The sequence below is a fragment of the Thalassophryne amazonica genome, chromosome 21 (assembly GCF_902500255.1).
Source record: "Thalassophryne amazonica chromosome 21, fThaAma1.1, whole genome shotgun sequence".
Classification (NCBI taxonomy): Eukaryota; Metazoa; Chordata; class Actinopteri; order Batrachoidiformes; family Batrachoididae; genus Thalassophryne; species Thalassophryne amazonica.
In genome coordinates, this window is record NC_047123.1 from 7,040,914 (window position 1) to 7,065,540 (window position 24,627).

The 24,627-nt window shown below is 40.6% G+C and overlaps 1 protein-coding gene across 1 annotated transcript; it reads left to right on the forward strand.

Moving 5' to 3' along the window:
• The first annotated feature begins 14,617 nt into the window (after nt 1-14,617).
• Nucleotides 14,618-24,254, forward strand: LOC117503453 (protein ARV1-like). The gene is given in 7 exon segments (XM_034162679.1): nt 14,618-14,713; nt 16,954-17,073; nt 20,928-21,045; nt 21,048-21,080; nt 21,683-21,883; nt 21,886-21,906; nt 23,527-24,254. Coding segments are annotated over 7 exon segments (717 nt in total). The 3' UTR covers nt 23,655-24,254.
• The last annotated feature ends 373 nt before the right edge of the window (nt 24,255-24,627 follow it).

Genomic DNA, 24,627 nt, shown 5'->3' on the forward strand with positions numbered 1-24,627 from the left:
TTTGTGCTGCACGTCCTCATCAGACTGAGACTGTTTCATTTGAAAGTGGACACCGCTTAGTGGGCGTGGCCTCTGTACAGAACTCCAGTCATCTGGAGCTGGAGATCAACCCTGTTTTTGAAGGATTACACTCCACCCACATCGCCAGTCTCCACAAATCAATACATTCACACACTCAGATCTTAACAGCAACACTTTTGGAAATGGAAACACAACTCTCTGCTTCCTTCAGGCTCATCAGTGCTATCAAGCTCCCTGTTTGCCCCCTTTTAACCCACTAAACATGAAGCGAAGCAGTGCCGCAGTGTGACGTGACCCGGATGTGAGACTGCCGTTGTGTACTCCCTTCACCTCTATTTATGTTTTGCTCATGAGCCTATCAATAAACTATTTGTGTTCATACACAAATATATACTGCGTCCTGCATTTGGGTTCACGTATCCATTTAAATGTAACAAGTGGATTTTTTTTTTGTCACTTATTTGCAGAAACAAAGTGCTCACAAGCTCTTTATATTGTTAAAGTTTGTATTAGTAACTGGAACTGGGATAGTGGACATCTGTGTTGTCTGATCTGACAAGAACTGATTTAATTTTCAAGGTCAAAGTTGTGAAAAATCCCAGTCCTTTAACATTGAACAAATTTTCAAAAATTATAACTCTGTCAATAAAATGGAATTTCTTTCATATTTGAGAGCGTTATGTACGATAGTATCCTTTATCAATAGACAAAGTTTGATCTGGATCGATCTGGATTACAGATTTGTGCCTACTTAAATATAACATTGAAAACCCTATTTATTATATATTTACATAATATCTTAATCAAACGTGACCCAATCACTCTCATATTTGAAAGTGAGGTGCAGTCTGGCACTCACTATCACCTGACAAAGTTTGATCTGGATCTGATTCGGATTGTGGATTTTGTGGACATTGAATTTAATATTGAAAAGTCCATTTGGTGTACATTTTGCATTATATCTCAATCAGAAGTGCCTCAATCACTCTCATTTTCTGTTGTGGATCATAACCACACCACCAAAATTGGAGGAGGCTCCAATTTTTATGTATCCATTGGGAAAGTGCCAAAAAGCAGTAACAATTGTGCATCGCAGAGAGGACCAATGTTCTGTGAAAATTATTTGAAAAGAATTCAGAAACTGAAAAGTTGAAAAAAAAAAAATCTGACAACAGCAAAAAAAAAAAAAAAAAAAAAAACTTTGATTCAAGTGCATGAACTAAATCATCCTCATGACATTTGATCACATCTAATTTAACTTATGAAAAGACACTTCTAACAGGACTTTGACCTGAAACATTTTTCCAAGGTAAAATTTTGTGTAAATTGGAAACTAGTGTTGGCGGAGGTTCTCACTCGATGTGTGCAGTGCTCTAGTTACACATTCAGTCATTCATTTTCTACCAGATCACAATGACAGTAGATCAAGCACCGCATCCTGCACTTCCCGATCCTTGGCCAAGTCCTCTAACTCTTCCGGGGGGATTCTGAGGTGTTTCCAAGCCAGACTGTAGATATAATCCCTCCAGCATATCCTGGGTCTTCCCTGTGGTCTCCTTCAAGTTAGATGTGTCTGGAAGCTGAATGTTTTTGATGCACAGCAGCAGCGGCTCTACTCAGTCCCTCTCAAATTTTTAAGATGCTCATCCTTTCCCTGAGTGTGAGCCCTGTTATCTGGCAGAGGGATCTCATTTCTGCTGCTTGTATCAGAGGTCTTGTTCTTTTGGTCATGACCCAATGCTCATGCCCATCGTCGAGGATAGGAGCTTAAATCGAGAGTCTCCAGTACAGATTCTGTCGGACCTCCGACACAGCCTCAATCATCTGTCATTCTCATGTTCCACCTTATTCGCCAACAAGACCTCAAGATACTTGAACTCCTCCAATTGGGGCATTAACACTTCCACTTGGGGACAATCGGCCTTTTTCTGTGGTCTCAGATTTGGACGTGCTGGTCCTCACTCTGTTTACGCATTAGCAGAACATTTTGTCACTAAATAGTCATTCCCTATCAAGGGAAAAGCATCTGAAGCGGTTTCCAGTGGAGCTGCAGCTACAGACGCCAGTGGGCAAGTGTGATCAAACCCCCCACTTAGTGCCACTGGAATGTGAAGTGTGTGTCTGTAAACAGGGCAATGTTTAATGAGTAACACAATCGTCCAAAGTAGACCATGTGACTGTGGAAAGAGGGGTATTTATTTACCACTTCACCCCTGTGAAGGGGCGGCTGAACCTGCCTCGGCCTCTGGGAGTTTGCTGTCGTCATAACTGTCAAAACAGACAAGCGACAGCCATCGGCACATTTCCTCTGGACAAAAATGTTCCTCCACTGTGAAAAGTAGGCTTGGTGCCTCTGCCAGCTTGACTTAATCACATACAGTAGTGTTCAGAATAATAGTAGTGCTATGTGACTAAAAAGATTAATCCAGGTTTTGAGTATATTTCTTATTGTTACATGGGAAACAAGGTACCAGTAGATTCAGTAGATTCTCAAATCCAACAAGACCAAGCATTCATGATATGCACACTCTTAAGGCTATGAAATTGGACTATTAGTAAAAAAAAAAAAGAAGAAAGGGGTGTTCACAATAATAGTAGTGTGGCATTTCAGTCAGTGAGTTTGTCAATTTTGTGGAACTAACAGGTGTGAATCAGGTGTCCCCTATTTAAGGATGAAGCCAGCACCTGTTTAACATGCTTTTCTCTTTGAAAGCCTGAGGAAAATGGGACGTTCAAGACATTGTTCAGAAGAACAGCGTAGTTTGCTTAAAAAGTTGATTGGAGAGGGGAAAACTATACTCAGGTGCAAAAATTATAGGCTGTTCTCTACATGATCTCCAATGCTTTAAAATGGACAAAAAAAACAGAGATGCGTGAAAGAAAACGGAAAAACAACCATCAAAATGGATAGAAGAATAACCAGAATGGCAAAGAACTCACCCATTGATACAGCTCCCAGGATGATCAAAGACAGTCTGGAGTTACCTGTAAAGTGCTGTGACCGTTATAAGACCGCCTGTGTGAAGCTAATGTATTGCAAGAATCCCCCGCAAAGTTAAATAAAAGACGTGCAGAGAGGTTACAATTTGCCAAACGAACACATCAACTGGCCTAAAGAGAAATGGAGGAATATTTTGTGACTGATGAGAGTAAAACTGTGTCTTTTTGGGTCCAGGGCCGCAGCGTTTGTGAGACGACCCCCAAACTCTGAATTCAAGCCACAGTTCACAGTGAAGACAGTGAAGCATGGTGGTGCAAGCATTGATATGGGCATGTTTCTCCTACTATGGTGTTGGGCCTATATCGCATACCAGGTATCATGGATCAGTTTGGATATGTCAAATACTTGAAGAGGTCATGTTGCCTTATGCTGAAGAGGACATGCCCTTGAAATGGGTGTTTCAACAAGACAATGACCCCAAGCACACTAGTAAACCAGCAAAATCTTGGTTCCAAACCAACAAAATGTTTTGGAGTGGCCTGCCCAATCCCTGGACCTAAATCCAATTGAGAACTTGTGGGGTGACATCAAAAAAAGCTGTTTCTGAAGCAAAATCAAGAAATGTGAATGAATTGTGGAATGTTGTTAAAGAATCTTGGAGTGGAATAACAGCTGAAAATGTGCCACAAGTTGGTTGACTCCATGCCTCGCAGATGTGAAGAAATCATGGAAAACTGTGGTTATACAACTAAATACTAGTTTAGTGATTCACAGGATTGCTAAAAAAGCAGTTTGAACATAATAGTTTTGAGTTTGTAGTGTCAACAGCAGATGGTACTATTATTGTGAACACCCCCTTTTCTATTTTTTTTTTTTACTAATAGCCCAATTTCATAGCCTTAAGAGTGTGCATATCATGAATGCTTGGTCTTGTTGGATTTGTGAGAATCTACTGAATCTACTGGTACCTTGTTTCCCATGTAACAATAAGAAATATACTCAAAACCTGGATTAATCTTTTTAGTCACATAGCACTATTATTCTGAACACTACTGTAGATTGTGGCTCACTGACAGGTTTCGAGGGTGATGTTGCATTCCTGTTGGGTCTCTGAAGGCTTTGAGATCTCCTGTTCAGAAATAAAAAAAATTAACTTTTCCCTTTTATGGTTACATTGTAGTCACTGGTTGTCAGTTTGTTGTCAGTAGGACAACTGTAAAGGACATCTACTCAAGATGTTCAACTCAAGTCCAGTACAATTGATTAAATTTTTCTCAAAACAGAGTCGCCAATAACCAGAGTTTGTTACTCGGCGGGTGTGGTGCCGAGGGGGAAAAACGGTTAAAGATGTGAACGGGTTGGTGGTGTACAGGGGGCTTCTGTTTAGAACTATGCTTCTTCCCCACAGTCACCCAGCCGGCCTGCTTTCCCGGCTGCTCGGGATCTGCTGGGGGACATCTCACGGCGACTAAGCTACCTTGGTCCGCACCAACTACAGGGGCCTGCCTAGCTGTAGGATTTTCCAAGGTGCGGAGCCGAGTCTCCAATTCGCCCAGCCTGGCCTCCAAAGCTACGAACAAGCTTTGGAGGCCAAAGAGAAGACTACTCTTTTTTTAGGTAAATTGAAAAAATTTATTTTTAAACAATATTTATTTTACACAGTGTAGGTCAATTCTAATACAGGAAATGCTTTGTGGTCTTCAATTCAATTAGGCTAAAGAAAAAAAAATCAAATATATAAAGCTGACCTCATGTGTGTGTTCACTATGTACAGCCACGGTAATTAAGCAATCCACACCAAACTTGCTATGGTGACTGGGGGCACCAAGGGGGAGGTCACTGGGGCCCTTATGTTGAAAGCGTATGTGCACAAACACACACGGTCAGCCTTAAATATTTAATTACAACCCACTCACCGGAGCCCTTATTTTCGCAGTTCACGTGGTACTCTGGTCAGGTAGCAAGCATCACACTTTACTTACTACGTAGTAGCGGCTGACTAGGGTGCGCTCTAATTACAATCTGAATGGGCAATCTCAAAATGTCAATTTTGAGATTGCACAGCTACCAATGCCAGTGAATGCAAACTGCCAATTACTTTGAGAATCCATAACACCATAGATTATATATGAGAAAAATCCAAGCCCTATAGTCTGAGCATTATCAAAAATAAAAACATGAAATTACAGTAAGAATTTGAACAAACTTATAACATATTTTACTCATGATATATTTTAAATAAAAAACATGGAAACTTGAATTAAAATAATTAGATAAAGCCCTACTGAAAGCACCAAACTGTTTTTTTTTTCCATCTGTACATATTGCAAGCCATATGAGGCAATTAAAAAAAGGTTTAATATGTGGAATTATTTTAATGTTTGTACAATTCTTCAGCAGTGACTGACGGAACAAAAAAAAAAAAAAATTCACAGAGATGGATTATGTCAAGTTTCATATCATAAGATGATTGTGCAATACTGTCAAGAACTTACAGTGCATCCAGACAGTATTCACAGCACTTCACTTTTTCACATTTTGTTATGTCACAGCCTTATTCCTAAATGGGGTAAATTCATTTTTTCCCCTCAAAATTCTACTCACAACACCCCATAATAACAACATGAAAAAAGGGTTTTGTTTTGTTTTTTATTTTTGCAAATTTATTAAAAATAAAAGCTAACAAATCACATGTATTTAAGTATTCACACCTTTTGTTCAATACTTTGTTGATGCACCTTTGACAGCACTTACATCCTCAAGTCTTCTTGAAAATGATGCTACAAGCTTGGTGCAATTATCTTTGGACAGTTGTGTCCATTCCTCTTTGCAGCACCTCTCAAGCTCCATCAGGTTGGATGGGGAGCGTCGGTGCACAGACATTTTCAGATCTCTCCAGAGATGTTCAGTGTCAGGTCCGTTGCCCTAACTGGACCTGGCACTTAAACTGTGCCTGAGATCGTATCCTGCAAAACACAGTTTCTCAAAGCACAATCACATAAAAAGAGACAACATTAGACAGAGATCTCTTTTGTGAGCTTTGCGCAAAGGGGAGAAGCTTCGGAGAGAGCGTACAAAACTAAGACCAACCTTGCTTCTCCTGCTCCTCTCTGCGCCCCCCCCGCGCTTGCTCTTTTATTAGGAAAGAAAAAAAATCATAAACAATACAACGTAGCATTAGGGTACATTGCGTTTGGGGAAGGGAGGGGTGAACGGTTGCTTGTGAGTTACGGTTTCCTGTGAAACTGAAAGAAGGGAGTAAGCAGTTAAGTTTAGATGTCAACAGAGTCCTGAAACAACCTTTAGTTCATCAATGTGGCTGAGCAATCATTTAGCTTAAATGCAGCATATGAATGGGTACATAATTAATATGATTGAATGAGTAAGTATAAAAGTAAGTATAAAAGAATATAATTCAGACAATAATAAATGTAGAATCCTTTAACAAATCAGCTAAGACACATTCTTTCAATCTTGTGGCTGGTTTCACTCCCACATCACACAGATAACAGATAGTTGATACAGTTCATTTCACAAGAAGCAGAAACTTAACTCAGACTACTTTTGATTACATTGAATATCATGTAAGCAGGCAATGATTAATTAAATAAATGGTAACAAGTCATAAAATCCCCATCATTCAGTCAGATTCAGGTCTGGGCTCTGGCTGGGCCACTCAAGGACATTCACAGAGTTGTCCTGAAGCCACTCCTTTGATATCTTGGCTGTGTGTTGAGGGTCATTGTCCTGCTGAACGATGAACCGTCACCCTGTCTGAGGTCAAGAGCGCTCTGGAGCAGGTTTTCATCCAGGATGTCCCTGTACGTTGCTGCATTCATCTTTCCCTCAATCCTGACTAGTCTCCCAGTTCCTGCTGCTGAAAAACATCCCCACAGCATGATGCTGCCACCACCATGCTTCCCTGTAGGGATGGTGCCTGGTTTCCTCCAAACATGACACCTGTCATTCACACCAAAGAGTTCAAGCTTTGTCTCATCAGACCAGAGTTTTGTTTCTCCTGGTCTGACAGTCCTTCGGGTGCCTTTTGTCAAACTCCAGGTGGGCTGCCATGTGCCTTTTACTAAGGAGTGGCTTCTGTCTGGCCACTCTACCATACAGGCCTGATTGGTAGATTGCTGCAGAGGGTTGTCCTTCTGAAAGGTTCTCCTCTCTCCACAGAGGAATGCTGGAGCTCTGACAGAGTGACCACTGGGTTTTTGGTCACCTCCCTGACTAAGGCCCCTCTCCTCCAATCGCTCAGTTTAGACTGGTGGCAGCTCTAGGAAGAGTCCTGATGGATCTGAACCACTTCCATTTACAGATGTTGGAGGCCACTGTGCTCATTGGGACCTTCAAATCAGCAGAAATGGTTTTGTGCCCTTCCAGAGATTTGTGCCTTGAGACAATCCTGTCTCAGAGGTCTACAGATGATTCCTTTGACTTCATGCTTGGTTTGTGCTCTGACATGTTCTGTCAACTGTGGGACTTTATATAGACAGGTGTGTGTCTTTCCAAATCATGTCCAATCAACTGAATTTTACACCAGGTGGACTCCAATTAAGCTGCACAAACATCTCAAGGATGATAAGTGGAAACAGGAGGCACCTGATATCAATCTCGAGCTTCATAGCAAAGGCTGGGAATACTTATGATGTTGTGGTCGCCGATTCGGCTACTTCCATTTATGTCTGGGGTCGCCACAGCGGATACAGCCAGATCCCCATTAGTATTTGGCAGGCGTTTTACACCGGATGCCCTTCCTGACGCAACTCCAGTTTTACCCAGAGAAACACACACAACCACTGGTGTTCCAAAGAGGTCTCCCATCCAGGTACTAACCAGATCCTGCACTGCTTAGCTTCTGAGATCTGATGGGATCAGGCTTACACAGAGCAGACCGGCTGCACTGTGAATACTTATGTACATGTATTTATTATTATTATTATTTAAGAAATTTGCAAAAATCTCAGGTCAAGTACACACACGAGTACATACATTGACTGCACACATTTGTAACTGAACACTTGCACAGATGGAGCAACGGAACAGCAGGATGCTATATTGTGTGTAAAGGGAGGGGTCGGTCTCAGAAGTGATGAAGTGTCTAAAATAATTGTTTTGTTATTATTTTTAAGAGCATTTTAACACTGCATTATCTACATCAAAACTCTTTAACTTCATCAAAACAGAGGCTCACCTGAGCAGTCAGTCTTGCATCTATGTTTATACCAGTGGTGGGCACAGATAACCAAAAAATTAACTTCGATAACAGATAATAAGATAACTGAAAAGTTATCTTTGATAAAGATAAACCGATAAACCACCCAAAAATGTATCGGAAGTTACAGATAATCAATAACCGATAAATTCTGGTGTTGTCTATGGGACATTTGCAGTTAAACAGCTGAAATTGATTTTTAACACAAAAGCGGTAAAAGACCTAAAGAATAAAGAATGTTTGACCATACTGCCCCTGCAGGAAGCAGCACAGACAAATCCTGCAAGCACCCACAAAATCAACTCTTTACTAATCATAATCATTTTTCTTTCAACATTCTGCCCCTGCTGGAAGCTCTTGTTTACAACAGTGCTCTCACCACAGTGACAGACCGAGAGCAGCCATAAGGCCAGCTCTCTATCAATTTCAACACTCCGGTCAGGCGGAGGTCTTGAAAAATAAAGTCATACTAACTTATGGTTTTTTGAAAATACTGATAGAATAACTCCATTAATGTCAATTCTGTCATTTGTACAAAGTTAAAATAAACATATATCTTTTAATGTTGAATAAGGCACTAATTCTGAGGTTTTGTAACAAACACAGACCGCAAAGCATTCTGGGTAAAAGTGCTAAACAGTGATTGGTTCAGTAATCCATTATGTAAACCAACACGTTAATGTGATGTGTCGTGTGTTGGTTTAAAGATAAATGTGCTTTTGTAAAATATTCCATGTTTATTTGTAAAAACAGGCATTTTTACGGAGCCCTGGAAGTGTCATCGCAATTGCATGTTTTAAAACTTTTATGATGTTGTAAAACATGCACTCAATATTAGTAAGTAAGTAAGTAAATTTATTTATAGTGCCTTTCACAGACATAAGGCCATGTACACACGTTGTCGGGTATTTGTAAAACCGAATATCTTACCCTTTCAGTTTGGGGAAAAAACTTCATCACCACATACATCGTTTAAAAAAAAAAATCCATCCACATCGAACCGTATAAATGTGTTGTAATTAGTCTGCCAAACCTCTGGGTGGCGGTACTGATTAAAATTCTATCCAATCAGGAGCCTTATTCTCTTGTCGTCACTTCCACAAAAACTAAAAACATGGCGCCAACCTCATCCGTGTGGACCGATAAGGAGTCGGAATTACTTCTAACCGTAGTTTTAGAATACAAAGTTAACAAATATATGCACACAAAAAGCACCTGGACAATGGACAATACCAACACTTTGAGAGCAGCCATGTACCCAGACGTTTAATACTGCCATGAACACTCCTGGCCAGTAGATGGCAGTAGCGGCCTTGAAAAAATGTCAAACAAAATTCCAGATAATCCGTGTCTGCTACATTTAAGATGCGTGGAATTTAACAAACGCAAATACACTAACGTCTATAAACCCAGAGAATATATTCACGAGAGTTTTAGGCACTAGAGTTTAATGCTGTTATCTGTGGACCCTGAACAGCGTGTCTGTCATTTGTCCTGTCATGAGATTACCTTATGCTACCCATAATGCATTGCTGCCTGGCACAGCACGTGCTCACAAAACCTTAAAAATTAGCACATTACTTTAAAACGAAAACAATATCTGATATTTTCACTTTATAAACTTCAGACATGACATTAATTTTAAATAGCTTGTCTAAAATGAGTGGTTAAAATTTGAACCAAAAGTTAAACATGTATGCCTCTGGATGACTTGGTGACATTGCGATTATATTAATATGGTGTTAAAGGAAATGACATTTTTTTTTGGTCACCAGTTCTCCTTTGCTTACAGATGATAGAGTGGTTTCTGTTTGCAGAGGGTAGAACAACATGCCTATTAGGAAACTTTTAACAGGTAGGTCTCAACAGCTTTAACAGTTTTAAAAATGTTTTTCACTGTTCAGCTTAGTTTAGTATGTTATCGCTCTAAAAGTTATCGGACGGTAATTCATCGGAAGATAATAAGTCCGATGATTGTTTTTAAATTTATCTAAAAAGATAATCCGATAATGAAAGCATTATCTTCGATAATTATCTGTTATCGGATTATCGGAAGTGTGCCCACCACTGGTTTATACTCAAAGTCAGCTTGCTAACAGTTATTTTTAAAGATACTTCATTTCTATTCAAAACTCAACATCACCATTATGATCGGAGGTGTCGCTTCTTACTGCAACTTGACAACTAGTTGTTTTGAGGGAATTGCCTCTGCATAAAACTAAAAGTAGAGATTAGCAGATGACAAACTGGTTAATCCATTTGTCGCAACAAATCCTGTGAACAAAGATCATCCTTGAGTTTAATCGCTGTGTTTGTGGTAGAAGACTGACATTTTCAGCACAAGGACCTTGACACTGCATGTGATAAGAGCTGAACCCAAGTGGTTTGATGATTATTCACCATATGCAGCTTCTACATACAACTTTGTGCTGACAAAATTAAAAATATAAAATAAAAATTAATCATAAACAACCTTTACACAGGAAGGAAATGTATATAACTTGTAAACAAAACACAGTGACGTTACTGTCACACCCTCATCTCAAGCAAACCACAGGAAGTCCAACTGGTTTCTGATCCTGTTTGATCTGCAAAGGATAGTACATAAAAACGTAATTCCCACTGGACTGCATTTGCCACATAACATGATTAACTTAGAATTCCTAATCGCACAAAGTACTCCTTTTTATAATCTTAAAATAATAATAATTAATTTATTAGTGTGTAAGAAAGTTATACATCATACAAAATAAAATAACAAAATCAACCAATTGAGAAGTGGTGGTGTTGTAAACATAATTAATTATAAAACCAGGGCTGGTATGATTTAAATCACTAAAAAAATCAAAAGGATCATCAAAAATTATTTTTTTTAGAGGGAGCTGTATTCATTAAGACACTGAATGAGAAACTGATACCGACATCACCCTCCACATTGCTAAATGTGTTCCATATGACACAGAATGTCTGAATCAGAATGTTTGTTCTTGTGTTGGGAGGTGTTTTGGCTTTAATGAAAGCCTCTGCACTGTAGAAAATCTGCTAGATTCAGCTGTTGCCAACAGTGGTGGCCTGGAAAGACAATTCAGTACTCTAAAACTCACATATGGGTCACTGAGGACCAGTTTGGGAATAGAAAAGGCAGGAAAGCTAGCATTTTGCTACCATTCGCTGCCCTTTGTCACCGGTTCTGTTCATTATTTTTATGGACAGAATTTCTAGGCGCAGCCAGGGTGTAGAGGGGGTCTGGCTTGGAAACCACAGAATCTCGTCTCTGCTGTTTGCAGACGATGTGGTTCTGTTGGCTTTGTCAAATCAGGACCTTCAGCGTGCACTGGGGCGGTTTGCAGCTGAGTGTGAAGCGTCCGGGATGAAAATCAGCACCTCCAAATCCGAGGCCATGTTTCTCGACCGGAAAAAGGTGCTTTGCCCTCTTCAGGTCGGTGGAGTGTCCTTGCCTCAAGTGGAGGAGTTTAAGTATCTCGGGTCTTGTTCACGAGTGAGGGACGGATGGAGCGTGAGATCGATAGACGGATCGGTGCAGCATCTGCAGTGAAGCGGTCACTGTATTGGACCATCGTGGTGAAGAGAGCTGAGTAGGGGGGCAAAGCTCTCGATTTACTGATCGATCTACGTTCCGATCCTCACCTATGGTCATGAGATTTGGCTCATGACCGAAAGAACGAGATTGTGAGTACAAGCAGCCGAGATGAGTTTCCTCCGCAGGGTGGCTGGGTGCTCCCTTAGAGATAGGGTGAGGAGCTCGGCCACTCGGGAGGAGCTCAGAGTCGAGCCGCTGCTCCTCCACATCGAAAGGAGTCAGATGAGGTGGCTCGGGCATCTTTTCCGGATGCCCCCTGGATGCCTCGCTGGAGAGGTGTTCCGGGCACGTCCCATTGGGAGGAGGCCCCGGGGAAGACCCAGGAAACGCTGGAGGGACTACTCTCTCGGCTGGCTTGGAACGCCTTGAGGTTCCCCCGGAGGAGCTGGGGGGAGGTGTGTGTGGATTGGGAGGTCTGGGCGGCTTTGCTTGAGCTGCTGCCCCTGCGACCCAACTCCGGATAAAGCAGAAGAAAATGGATGGATGGATGGATGGATTATATTTAGCATGGACTAACCTTGTACATGTTGTATGTGCACCTTTATGTTTTAACATGTCAATAAAGATTATAACAAATTATATTATATGTATAGTGTAACTATCTGGTAAAATGACAATATTATCAGAAAGGCTATTCCATAAGCAAACAACTCTTTCTAACATTCAGTCCAGATCCATTTACCTCAACAAATAATTCACAGCCTTTAAGTCCACTATACCTTCTTTTCTCAAAGAAATATTACCATATTTCTGAAGAATATGTTGCTTTTGTTTCCGTTTGTAACTGTTACTAGTTTGGGGGGGCCCTGCGACCTTATAGGCTGAAAAAAAAAAAATCACATTAGTTTTGGCACTGTGTAAACCCTTATAAAGCGGCAGTCATAATTCTTGACCCACGTACAAACAAAAGTTGGCCTCTAACCACTTTTTGCTATTTTTAACCCAAGAAGTTACCTCCAGCACTGATAAATGGATACCAAAATGGACATGCCAAAACCCGCAGGTTCCTACAATGACCAATTCAGACTGGCTCCAAAAGTGAGTCATTCCACAGAAGACCCAAAGTTATAAGATGTTGACAGCATTGGTGCCAAAAAATAAAAAATGATTTGACTCTCCACAGCTAATTTCCCGCACTCATCACAAGTGTTTGTGGGACGGATGTTTATGTAACTCATCAGTATAAGCTACGATAGAAGGGCCAAATAAGGGACAGGTTTTGGATCAAGAACCCCTCATCCCTGGAGATCACCTCCCTTACATACTTTACAACTCCCCCTGCTCCAGCCATGCTAATTAACAAGTCAGGTGTGCACAGCCAATCAAGAGCACTAAGTACCAGGACCTGACCAATCAGCTGTGATTGCGCAGGTACCGACAGAAAACATGCAGGGTTGATCAACTTTTTAGTCATTGATACACTTTCAAATAATTTGTTTAAAGCACATTTTGTCTAACTTAGGTAACAAGGCAAGTGTGTTCTAATACTGAAAACAGCAGATTCATGATGTAATTCTGGATTATGCTTCAAAATTTCGACTCTGCAGCAGTGACTGGGACTTTATGATAGAAATGATTAAATACGGACATTAGCTTCTAAACAGGTTAGCAGCCGCTGCTCGCTGTAGGAGGACGGTGGCAAACTAATAGAAGAAGGTTCTTTTTTTTTACCGCAGTCAGCCGCGTATTCTTCCCAGTCGGACAGCGAACTACATCCTTGTTGTGGAGCTCATTGTTGAAAAAACGTGAGAGTTGAGAAATACTCTGTGGAAAAGACGAGCCGGCACAGACAGAGTGAGAGCGCAGATACAACCACAACCCGGCTGGCAGGAGCCATGTGGACGACACACCGGAAGCATTGGGCAAACCACGCCCTCTGTGCGCGAGGCAAAAACGCTGTATGCGTAAAGACGATATTAAACTACATTTCCCATAAACTAAGCGGCTGGAACGTCAAGTTAAACACAACGTTATATTCCCGCTGTTATTTTTCGAAATTAAGTCAAACCAATTAAGTTTACTAAAATTGCACGAAAATAGGCTTATTATTGTTATTGTTGTTATAATAATAATAATATTAACAGTAGATTTTTTTGTATTTGTAGTACAAATAGTAGTAACATAACATAGTACTGTACTGTACAATAATGTACATCTACTGCCCTTTGAATGAGGTAGACAAAATATACCAAATTTCACATTAAATTATTTTCTGTTAGTTTACCTTGTGACCTGACATTCACACACATTTTGTTCAACTCCTCTGTGATTACAAACATTTGTATCACAGGCCCAACTACTGATGGATCTGACTGTATATTATTGATTTCTACATAAATGTTAAAGTGACCTAATAATGGTTTGATGCATTTCCCTTATGCAACAACAGAATAGGCAGTTTATCTGAGTTTTTTTTTTTTATGTATATTATTATTATTATTATTATTATTAAACACAAACTGCTTTTCAAAGAGATAAAATGAGTAACTCATTTAGATAGAGTAGATAGAGATAAGATAGCGTTTACGATGTTAAGTCTCTGGAGTAGAGGTGCTTGTAGGCTCTTAATTTTGTTAGATTGTGTCTTTGTACAGAAAATTGTATAATCTATAAAGTAATCTTCATTTAACAAAATGTAACTGCAATGAGATTATACATTTGACTGTAGTGGAATACAATTATTTTTTGTATTCTTATTAAGTTAAGCTACTTCCCCAAACCCGTGCGAGACCAAAATAGGTCTCGAGTACTCTGCGTACCTTTATTTGAAGGTGGCACTGAGGATTGCCCATTAAAAACTTCCGCATGCTTTGTTTTCATAATTTTAAAGGGCGACATGGGTAAGTGTGGATTTATGTGTGTGGAATGTGGCGAAAAAGCATTGGAGCTGTACAGAGACTACAGTAACGGCATCTTGAAGATCACCATATGTGTGAGTTAGGATTTTTGAACTTAGTTTTTCATAATTCTTCTGTTTTAGTGAGGCTAAGCTATCTTTGTAGCCTGCCTAGTTTGTGTTCACCCTTTATCAAAAAACCCGTCAATTTAGTATCTTTTTAAATTGTGTTTGTAAATGAGCTGTCCTGATGATGGGGAGGCAAAAAATGTCCTAATAAGTGATCGTGTTGTTATCTCGCAGCTTTCTCCTTCATTCTTTTAGAATCTTCCGTGACGCCTTAAAGTACCATAACGCCGGTAGATGGCAGTGTTTAGTCATTTGTCTCCTGGAGAATCGAATGTAAATTTATAATTCATTTATTAGTGTGATTTTTTTTTAAGTGAAATAGTACATAAAAAGCCACATTATGTATAATAGAAATATAAAAATTGCCAAGAAATATAAAAAATATAAAAATTGTCCAAATTAATTTTTAAAAAATGTCTTGTGAGAGAATAACATGACTTGGTAAATTATTCCATCTATGTATTGACCTGTTTGAAAAACTATACTTCCGGATAAAACGTAGAAAATAGTACATAGAATGACATTCATTAATTTATTGTCTGCCTCTTATCCGGTTTGGGCCATGGTGACAGCAGATCAAGCAGCTCATCCCACACTTCCTTAGCCAAGTCCTGTAACTCCTCCTAGGGAATCCCAAGGCAGTCCCAAGCCGTCTGGGAAATATAATCCCTGCAGTGTGTCCTGGGCATCCTCCCAGTTGGATGTGCCTGGAAGACCTCCCTAGGGAAACAACCAGGAAGCATCTTCGCCAAATGCCCCAACCACCTCAGCTGGCTCCTTTTGATGCAAAGAAGCAGCATATATTTGGGCTTCTCACCCTGTCCAGGAGTGTAATCTCAGATACCAAACAGAGGAATCTAATTTCCACCGCTTGTATCCGTGATCTTATTCTTTCAGTCATTACCAACAATTCATGACCATAAGTGAGGATAGGAGCGTACACCAACTGGTGTATGCCTTGCCTTGTGGCTCAGCTCCTTCTTCGCTATGTCTGTTGAGCTCACACTCCAACTTCCCACCACTCATGAACAAGTCCCAGAGATACTTAAACTCCTCCACTTGGAGCAATTGTTCTCCCCTGACCTAGTGTTGGACAGTCCACCCTTTTCTAACAGAAGACCATGGTCTCAGATTTGGAGGTGCTGATTCTCATCCCAGATGCTTCACACATGGCCTCAAACCTGCCTAGTACACATCAGCGGTGACTGCACGATAAAGCCAATAGAATCACATCATCTGCAAAAAGCAGAGATGCAACTCTGAGGTCAGCAAACTGGACACCCTCCAGTCCCTGACTGCACCTTGAAATCCCATCCATGAACATGACAAACAGGACTGGTGACAAGGGGCAGCCCCAGTAGAGCCCAATACCCCTAGAATAGCTTTTGAGCGAAACTAAGAAATATTCTTGATCAGTATATAAAATGACAGTTTGATCATACCTAATAAACTCCTGGCCTTGGTAGTTGCCTTTGCAATGTGTTTGGATAAAGACAACTTATTAAAACACCCAGGTCTTTCTCTTCATGAACAACCTCAAGTCACTTTCCATTCATATAATACTGATAAATAGATTCCTGTTACAGACATGTAGGACCTTACATTTGTCTTCACTGAAACCTAATAACCACTCGTTATGGTTAGTCCATACGAGTGGTTATTAGGTTTGGTTATTATTATTATTATTATTAGGTTATTAGGTTCGTATGATTAGCTTTTCTATAATGTTACGTGATCAGTGAGTGACAAGATTGGAGGATATAACTTGGTGTCATCCACAAAATTATGACATTGTTCAATTCTGACCAAACCACTTTATTCAAGCCTTCTCTCATATTTAATCCATAATAATGGCAAACTGTTTGATTGAAAAGTATGACCTTAAGTTTGACCTATCAGCATCATCCAAGGTGAGAGGTCATGAGACCAACAGAAAGGTGATATATGATTTTGTACTGCTGTTTAGTAGTAATAATAGGTTATCTTTAACCAAATCCTTAAAACAGCCATTCTAAATATCTCTTGTATATCAGCAGTGGGCTCAGCTGTTGACCTTGACCTGTGGCTTTGACTTTTAACTGATTTTTCTCAAAAGCAAATCATCTTGTCGTTGACTGATCCTCAGTTATTCTGCCAGTTTTGGTCCAAATCGCACTACGTTGTAGCGGATGCTTTTGTTGACTGTCTGCCTGTCTGTCTTTCCACAGGAGAGTTGCCAGAAGCCAGTAGACAAGTACATTGAATACGACCTGGTTATCATCCTGATTGATGCCATTTTGTGCAAGACGCAGGCTTACAGGCACATTTTGTTCAACACAACTTTGAATGTAAGTACCGGTAATCTAAATTTTTTTCAGTTTCTTACACATGGCTCAGGTCAGATTTAGGAGCTTGGACCGATGCCGCACAATGCACCTTATTCAAATGCAATCATTAGTTGAGTTAACATGGTTTAAAAGGAATAGTTTGGACCATGTATCATGCTTAGTTATCAGCTTCAGTTAATTCAAAATGCTGCAGCTAGAGTACTGATGGGGACTAGAAGGAGAGAGCTATCTCACCCATATTGGCTTCTCTCATGGCTTCCTGTTGTTTCTAGAATAGAATTTAAAATTCTTCTTCTTACTTATAAGGTTTTGAATAATCAGGTCCCATCTTATCTTAGGGACCTCGTAGTACCATATCACCCCAATAGAGCGCTTCGCTCTCAGACTGCAGGCTTACTTGTAGTTCCTAGGGTTTGTAAGAGTAGAATGGGAGGCAGAGCCTTCAGCTTTCAGGCTCCTCTCCTGTGGAACCAGCTCCCAATTCAGATCAGGGAGACAGACACCCTCTCTACTTTAAGATTAGGCTTAAAACTTTCCTTTTTGCTAAAGCTTATAGTTAGGGCTGGATCAGGTGACCCTGAACCATCCCTTAGTTATGCTGCTATAGACGTAGACTGCTGGGGGGTTCCCATGATGCACTGTTTTTCTCTTTTTGCTCTGTATGCACCACTCTGCATTTAATCATTAGTGATCGATCTCTGCTCCCCTCCACAGCATGTCTTTTTCTGGTTCTCTCCCTCAGCCCCAACCAGTCCCAGCAGAAGACTGCCCCTCCCTGAGCGTGGTTCTGCTGGAGATTTCTTCCTGTTAAAGGGAGTTTTTCCTTCCCACTGTAGCCAAGTGCTTGCTCACAGGGGGTCGTTTTGACCGTTTGGGGCTTTACATAATTATTGTATGGCCTTGCCTTACAATATAAAGCGCCTTGGGGCATCTGTTTGTTGTGATTTGGCGCTATATAAAAAAAATTGATTGATTGAATTGATTGACATGTCATAGAATCCAATGGACGTTGACATTGTTTGACCTTTACTTTGGAGACCAAGCATTCAACATTCAAGGGAAATCCAAAAGTGCTATTTGATGCTATAAATACACTTGTGTCTCAAACTGCTCCTGCTTTCTCTTTGTCCTATGAGGCAGATAGCAATGATTTTTTAAAAATTCTTTATTACAAAGATTAGAGGCATAAAAGAAAAATTAATTCACCCTCTTCTTTTGGCTTTGCCCAGACCAAGCTGCTCTGGCGGACCTGGACGTTCTTCGGTCCTGTGTCTTTAGAGGATATTGTGGCTTTATCATGCAAAATGAGTTTGACATCTAGTGTATTTGATGTCCTCCTTTCTAAGCTTTTTGGAAATGTTCTTGACTTAATTGGGCCATGGGTTACCAAAATCTTTTACTTCTCCCTTTCATCCGGTATTTTCCCAGCCTCTTTTAAAAATGCGGTGATAGAACCCAGACTCTAAAAGCCTAACCTGGATCAATCCGAACTTTCGGCCAATATCCAAACTCCCATTTCTATCAAAATGCTGAAAACGTGGTTGCAAAACAATTGAGATCTTATCTTGAGAAAAAGAACATATATGATAAATTTCAGTCAGGTTTTCGGAAACGCCACTCTACCGAGACTGCACTGCGGAAAATGTCCCACGACATAATGATGTTCTCTGACTCGGGGAGGTGCGCGGTGTTGGTTTCTGTTAGACCTGTCCTCCACCTTTGACACGGTCGACCACACCATAATGGTCAACAGGTTGCGAGATTTAGTGGGATGACGGGCCCTGTGTTGGACTGGTTTATCTCCTACTTGACTGGCAGGAGTTTTAGCATTTCAGTGAACCGTGTTATGTCTGAATCGGTGGATTTACAGTGTGATGTTCCACAAGGCTCAGTGCTAGGGCCACTCCTGTTCCTTTTGGATGTTCTTCCCCTTGGCCAAATAATTCAGCGCTTTAGTGATGTGTTCGCTGATGACATACAATTGTACTCAGAAAACCGAGGCACTTATTATTCAAATCAAATCAAATCAATTTTATTTATATAGCGCCAAATCACAACAACAGTTGCCCCAAGGCGCTTTATATTGCAAGGCAAAAGCCATACAATATCACAGAAAAAACCCCAACGGTCAAAACGACTCCCTATGAGCAAGCACTTGGCGACAGTGAGAAGCAAAAACTCCCTTTTAACAGGAAGAAACCTCCAGCAGAACCAGGCTCAGGGAGGGGCAGTTTTCTGCTGGGACTGGTTGGGGCTGAGGGGAGAGAATCAGGAAGAAGACATGCTGTGGAAGACAGCAGAGATCAATCACTAATGATTAAATGCAGAGTGCAGATTATTGCTCCCAGTAGTGCTATCCCTGACATTAAGCAGCACCTGGGCAACTTGAATTCTTCAGCCAAAGCAAGCCTGCGTAATCTCAGTGTTATCTTTGATGAAGCTGTGCCTCTCTCACAACATTCATGGAGGCTGGTTAAAAACAGTTTTTTCCAACTTCGTAATATCACCAAGCTGAGACATATGCTGCTTGAGACAATTATCCATGTGTTTATTTCCTCGCGGTTGGACTACTGTCATAGCTTGTTCACCTGTCTCAACAAGGAGCTGAAATGCTTACAATATGTCCAAAATTCTGCTGCAAGACGTCTGACCTGCAGTAATAGCAGAGCCCACATTACTCCTATTCTAGAGTCTCTTCATTGGCTTCCGGTCTCCTTCAGAATAAACTTTAAACTACTAGTTTTGACATTCAGAGCCCTTCATGGACAGGCTCCTGAATGTCTTGCTGACCTGATCTAGCCCTACACCTCTGCCCGCAGTTTGAGGTCTTCAGGATGTAACTTGCTGTTGATTCCCAAGACCTGCTTCAAAACCCGAGGCGACAGATCTCTTAAAGCCTCAGCGCCTTGTTTCTGGAATGAACTGCCCTTGTCTTTACGCTCTTTGGATTGTGTAGCGATTTTCAAAAGGCAACTCAAGCCTCTCTTTTTTTAAACAGGCTTTCCAAAGCTTTTAGACGGTTGGCACCCTGATGTTTTATTTTTTGTATTGTGATATTTTATCTTGTAAAGGACTTTGTTACCTCTGTCTGTGAAAAGCACTATTTAAATAAATTTTACTTACTTACTTTTTACCAAAATTGATGGAACTTTGACTTTTGACCCCTGTACAAACTGAAAGTGACCTTTGTCATCATTCTTGCTGTTTTTACCCCATAACTCCTGAACATTCAGTCATAGATGGTTCCAAACTATACCTTTTTGGAATCGTTATGATCAGGACAAATAATGTAGTGTAGTTTTCAATTTGATTGAAGTATTTTTAATTTTGACCCCTGTGTAATTCTTCAGTTGACTCCTACCTGGCCGCCTATTGAAAATTCAGGTGTCTAGTTGGTTTTTTCAAGAGTCATATCAACTGTAAGCCAGCACTGTGATTTGTAATCCAATCCATGTTGAGTTTTAGTCCAGAACCTTTTGCAGAGTTATGCACAAGTACAGCCAAGATAAAGAACGTTTGTTCAGCCAAATGGACCAGATTTTCCTGTGGTTGAGGTATAACATAATGAATGGGTGGCTTTTGTAAATCTGCAATGTCAACAGAGGATTGGTTTTATTTTGCAGTGTTTCTGTTGGAAAAAGCAGAACAGTGATTTCATATAAAACTCAAATATACAGTTGGGATCAACTCTAATCTCCAGACTTGTATACTGTATGTCATCTTGATCACGTAGGTATAGATGTACTGTGTTTTTGTTGGGTACAGTTGTGTCTGAACCAGTTAAAAAAAATCTACCCCTTTGCTAGCGTCTACCGAACACTTAGTTTCTGTGTCTTCTCCTCTATGAACTCTAGATCCATTGGAAGCTGTGTGTGTTCTGTCTGCTCTGTGAGGCCTACCTCAGGTGGTCTCTGCTTCATGGCTCCGAGCACAGCAGTGACCCCGCTGACATCATCAGGTACACCAAACAGTGGAGTTCTACTGCATGTTTGGACTGGCTGCCCTTGGTAAGATAACACGACTAAAGGGTCAATTGTACAGACCGTGTTTATATCACTTTAGAGTCAGATTGATGTTTTATAGCGGTGTGTTAGCCTCACTCCCCGACACCAAAAGGCATTCTAGTGGCAAACCCTTGAATTTTAGTTTCCTTGTTGTTGTATAACCAATCTGCCTCCCGTCCCTAAGGTTGTAGGTTCATGCCCAGTGTAGGTTCTATGATCCAGATGGGGTGAGATTTCAGGAAGTGAGTGTAACGATAGCCAACAGGTGCTGTGCAGTAAGTAAAACCTTGCTCCCTGGTGCTAAAAGAATTTCTAGTAGCAGTCCTTAGAACACTTGGGTTTTTGACTCATCGTTAGAACATCGGCCTCCTATATCAGAGTCCGTGAGTCTGCACCTATCACATCTAATGTTAGCAGGAACCGAGCGCCTCCATTGTGAGCAACAGGATTGATAATGTGCTTAAGAAATACATGCTTATATACATGCTAATATTAGCCCTTTAGTGATGCTAACGTTAGCATGAAAATTGGCTAGCATGAGTTGCCTTCCTAAATACATTGTGTGAATTTGACGTGACTCTCTGATGCATCTCTTGGTTCTGTAGAGCTGGCGGCGTTCTGCGGCGGTGTGCTGTGTTTCCTTTGGGTCATAGTGCATCATCTGCAGGGTGGAACCCTTGAGTTCCATCTGCTCCTCAGGTCCCTGCTGTTGTCCTGTTACGGCAAAGTCCTCCTTATCCCTGCTGTCATCTGGGAGCATGACTACTCCCCACTGTGTCTGGGCCTCATCAAGCTGTTTGCCCTCAGCTCAACTCCCAGGCGATTCGAGGTTTGTTTAATGGTCATTTCACTGATTGAAGGTAGATTTTGGAGATTACACTGGTTGTGTAATCATTTGGAAAACAACCACAACACAGAGAACCACAAGGATGGAAAGTAAAAGTGGGTTCATTGCCCAGCAGGAAAAATATAACAGTCTAGAGCAGCAGACTAGTATGCTTGGTCAAAAAACTGGCAATTTTTTTTTCAACAAATTAGTTCAAATCAGTTACAGATCAATCCAAAAACACTGGAACAATACACGAGAAAGCAGGAAGAATATATGCAATCTGGGGATGAGGGAACGCTTATAAAGATGGGTAAACATTTAAACATGGAAGCGCGGAGACCCGTGAACCTGGAAATAGTACCAGAGAATATTTCCACATGAGAATATTAGCCAGATAACACAGAGAATAATAATAATAATACTAATAATAACAATAACACACTTAAGATAAAATAATAAACACCAATAGTTAAAATACACAACAGTGCACAGAAATTACAAATTTTCAAAAAAATCTATCGGACTTGTGTTTTTCTTGTAGTATTCACACCATTGTGGGACAGCAATCTGTGTCCATTTGCCAATTTGTTCTGTCCAAAACCACATCAAATAACATCCAATATGTTCTCCAATGCACATTTATTTGCCCATCTTGCTTATTTTTTAATTTAAGAATCCTTATGTTAAGAAACAGCACAGGCTGTGGTGTGCACATGTGCTACACTGAGTTTCTGTTAAACTGTGTTGCAAAGTGAATTTCACATACAGGGAAAAAGTAGGACTTCTACTCTGCTGTGATTTACTATACTGTGGAAGGCACAGTAATCTTATCATCACGTGCGTGATCGAAATTAGGAGCACGTGTGGTTTTGAGGCTCAGTTTTTCCAGTATATTCAATTTCCAAAGCCTATTCCTGGTGACCACCAAGGCCTCCACTGTTTTTCAAGCTTTGTCATAGAAGTAATAGGTCCAAAATATATTTTGGACCTTCAGGCTTTCAGAATAAAATGACAAAAATATGCTGATGTTTACTTTGAGAAAAGTTGAACGTCCCTCTCAAAGTTTGCAGTTCCCAGTAAAGACCAGGCCATCAATACCATCACCACATTGGTTTTATTGGGAAGCACGTTCAGGAAATATTCCAGTGCACCCTCAACTTTAATTTTGGAGTAATCCTGTTAAGAACCCACTCAACTTGTAGACGCCAGTAAAATCATAAGCTCATTTTGCAGCACCAACAGGAGGTCAGGTTTGTTTCCCCTCATCGTCTGTTATAGTATTGACGTTCCAAACCTTGGAAGTCAAACAGTTTTGTCCCACATTTCACAAGCCATTTGATTGCTTCACCAGCAGCTCTAAAAGCATAAACCGTGCCATTGTTTTTGGCTCCTTGCTGGTGAACACGGAACAATGAGATTTTGTTTGGTGATTTGTGGTCTTGTGATCCGGTGATAACCTTCTTTTTATCAGGTTTTCTTCTTAAACATGCCTTTTAAAATCATTGCCACTCTGTGTCTTATTGATTGTTCATTCCAGTTGGCAGGAAAGTCAAAGAACTGATGATGGAATTATGTGCACATTCAGAATTTCAGCGATTTTTCTCTCCGTTTCTTCTCCAGTGATTCTGAACAGCAGCAGACGTCTGTCGTTGGTGGCCGTGTTCGTAGGCTTGCTGTCAGAGACATGTATGGCTCAAGCCTGTCGGACCCTCCCATGGAGCGTTCAGGACGTTTTGACATTTGCATGATTTGTGCTGCACGTCCTCATCAGACTGAGACTGTTTCATTTGAAAGTGGACACCGCTTAGTGGGCGTGGCCTCTGTACAGAACTCCAGTCATCTGGAGCTGGAGATCAACCCTGTTTTTGAAGGATTACACTCCACCCACATCGCCAGTCTCCACAAAATCAATACATTCACACACTCAGATCTTAACAGCAACACTTTTGGAAATGGAAACACAACTCTCTGCTCCTTCCAGGCTCATCAGTGCTATCAAGCTCCCTGTTTGCCCCCTTTTTAACCCACTAAACATGAAGCGAAGCAGTGCCGCAGTGTGACGTGACCCGGATGTGAGACTGCCGTTGTGTACTCCCTTCACCTCTATTTATGTTTTGCTCATGAGCCTATCAATAAACTATTTGTGTTCATACACAAATATATACTGCGTCCTGCATTTGGGTTCACGTATCCATTTAAATGTAACAAGTGGATTTTTTTTTTGTCACTTATTTGCAGAAACAAAGTGCTCACAAGCTCTTTATATTGTTAAAGTTTGTATTAGTAACTGGAACTGGGATAGTGGACATCTGTGTTGTCTGATCTGACAAGAACTGATTTAATTTTCAAGGTCAAAGTTGTGAAAAATCCCAGTCCTTTAACATTGAACAAATTTTCAAAAATTTATAACTCTGTCAATAAAAATGGAATTTCTTTCATATTTGAGAGCGTTATGTACGATAGTATCCTTTATCAATAGACAAAGTTTGATCTGGATCGATCTGGATTACAGATTTTGTGCCTACTTAAATATAACATTGAAAACCCTATTTATTATATATTTTACATCATATCTTAATCAAACGTGACCCAATCACTCTCATATTTGAAAGTGAGGTGCAGTCTGGCACTCACTATCACCTGACAAAGTTTGATCTGGATCTGATTCGGATTGTGGATTTTGTGGACATTTGAATTTAATATTGAAAAGTCCATTTGGTG